The sequence below is a fragment of the Triticum dicoccoides genome, chromosome 6A, assembly GCF_002162155.2.
Source record: "Triticum dicoccoides isolate Atlit2015 ecotype Zavitan chromosome 6A, WEW_v2.0, whole genome shotgun sequence".
In the NCBI taxonomy this organism is placed as follows: domain Eukaryota; kingdom Viridiplantae; phylum Streptophyta; class Magnoliopsida; order Poales; family Poaceae; genus Triticum; species Triticum dicoccoides.
Window position 1 is genome coordinate 149,207,893 of NC_041390.1, and position 1,753 is coordinate 149,209,645.

At 55.6% G+C, this 1,753-nt stretch overlaps 1 protein-coding gene across 1 annotated transcript in view; it reads right to left on the reverse strand.

Annotated features, from left to right (window-relative positions):
* The window catches only part of LOC119316340, a 3,112-nt gene extending 1,652 nt beyond the window's left edge, over positions 1-1,460 (reverse strand). Inside the window, exon 1 of the mRNA XM_037590655.1 lies at positions 551-1,460. Within this exon, the coding sequence (XP_037446552.1) occupies positions 551-1,364 (814 nt within the window). The 5' untranslated portion in view covers positions 1,365-1,460. The remainder of the gene's footprint in view (positions 1-550) is intronic.
* Positions 1,461-1,753: the final 293 nt, after the last annotated feature.

Consider the following 1,753-nt stretch of genomic DNA (forward strand, 5'->3'; position numbering starts at 1 on the left):
CATGCCAGCAATACAATTTTATTATTGTGTACCAACGCATAGATCTGTACTCGTAGATGTTAATTGGTGGTGGGGATCCATTCGCCGTTGGACCAGAATCAGATGTCAATCAAACGGCTTCACATTCCTCTTACACTGTTGGCGCAGCCTTTTCGCTCGATGTACCGGCTAATATCTGAAAACCTACAGACTTGAAGTAACAGATACAGGATTGTGGATCACCAATACTCTGGTGCTGACATTTTTGCATCCATCACCTATAGATCACCTTCACTGCAGCTCTTACATTTGGATGATGGAACCATGTACAGATGCAAAATGCTCCACTGGCCAAATCATTCCTACCAAATATGCCATGATCACCTTGCAATAATATATGGCATACGCTGCAAGCTTTATTACTACTAAACCATTAAGTATCCCCAACATATCATAATTAGAGCACACGATCACCCAACCGAAAAGATCTAGCCGATTCATACCCACATGCGAATCAGGTCAGGTGCGTGAACATGTAAAGGAAAATACGAAAATGAGAGAACGATTGTACCCAAATCATCAGAAGCATTCGCATTTCCACCATCCACCTGCATCTCCTCCTCACTCCCGTCATCATCCGCCTCCTCCGCGGCACTATCCTCCTCTTTTTCAACCCCAGCATCGCCACCCTCTTCCTCTCCCACCCCAGCAGTATCACCACCACCACCACCACCACCACCACCACCATTAGCACTGACCAAGCCTTCGTCGCCCCCTCCTCCCCCGGCGCCGCCAAGGAGCGCCTCATCCACTCGGATCAGCGCGTCCATGATGCCATACACCTCGGCGTCGAACTCCGCGGGGAGCCCGGCCTTCCTCCTGGCCGCGGCGCTCATGCGCCAGTAACTCCCCCCGGTCCGCCCCTCCCAGCGGCGCACCGCCCCGTACTCGGCCACGAGCGCCTCCCACCTCCGCTTGCACTCGCCGGCCGCCCTCCCCCTGCGCCTCGAGGGCGCCCCACCGGCGTCGGAGAAGGCGATGTTCTCCGCGACGATAGCCCACTTCTGGAAGGCGGAGACGGAGCGGGCCCAGCCGTCGTCGTCCACGGCGGCGACCGCGGCGACGAGCGCTAGGGTCTCGGCGGCGGTCCACTCGGGCGCGCGGCCGGAGCGCGTGCGGCGGGGGCTCGGGGGCCTGGAGGATTTGAAGGCGGGCGGCGGCTGGTCTCTGGCCGCGGGCGTGAGGGCCAGGGCTTTGGAAGGGGACGGCGAGGGGGACGCCGCTAGGGCCTGGACGATGCAGGGCGAGTCGGAGGCGGCTTCGTTCGGATCCACGGAGGGTAGGGCTTGGACGATGCACGGGAAGTCGCCGCCGGGGGGATCCATGGAGGCGGAGGCGAAGGCTGTTGGAGCTTGGGGGAGGCGAGAGCTGAGTGACAGAGTGAGTCAGTCGGTCAGTGCGGCACGGAGGCTTCGAGCGAGCTTCTACATAACAAAAGAAAAAAAATGCCAAAAACAGACTAAGAACAACTCTGGCAACCTTTCAAAAATAAAAAATAAAAAACTCTGGCAAGTCGCGTAATAACTATCAGTACGATGATTTTAGGTCCAAGTCAATCTAAAATAGTCGCCAGATGTAGTCTCCCGTAGTGCCTTTATATTTCTTTACGGATGGAGTATATCGATCGGCATAAATTGCGATGATTGACCACTATGTAGCCTTCATATTTGGAGGCTAGGGAAGCTAATATGGAGCGTCACGACTATTTTTGAAG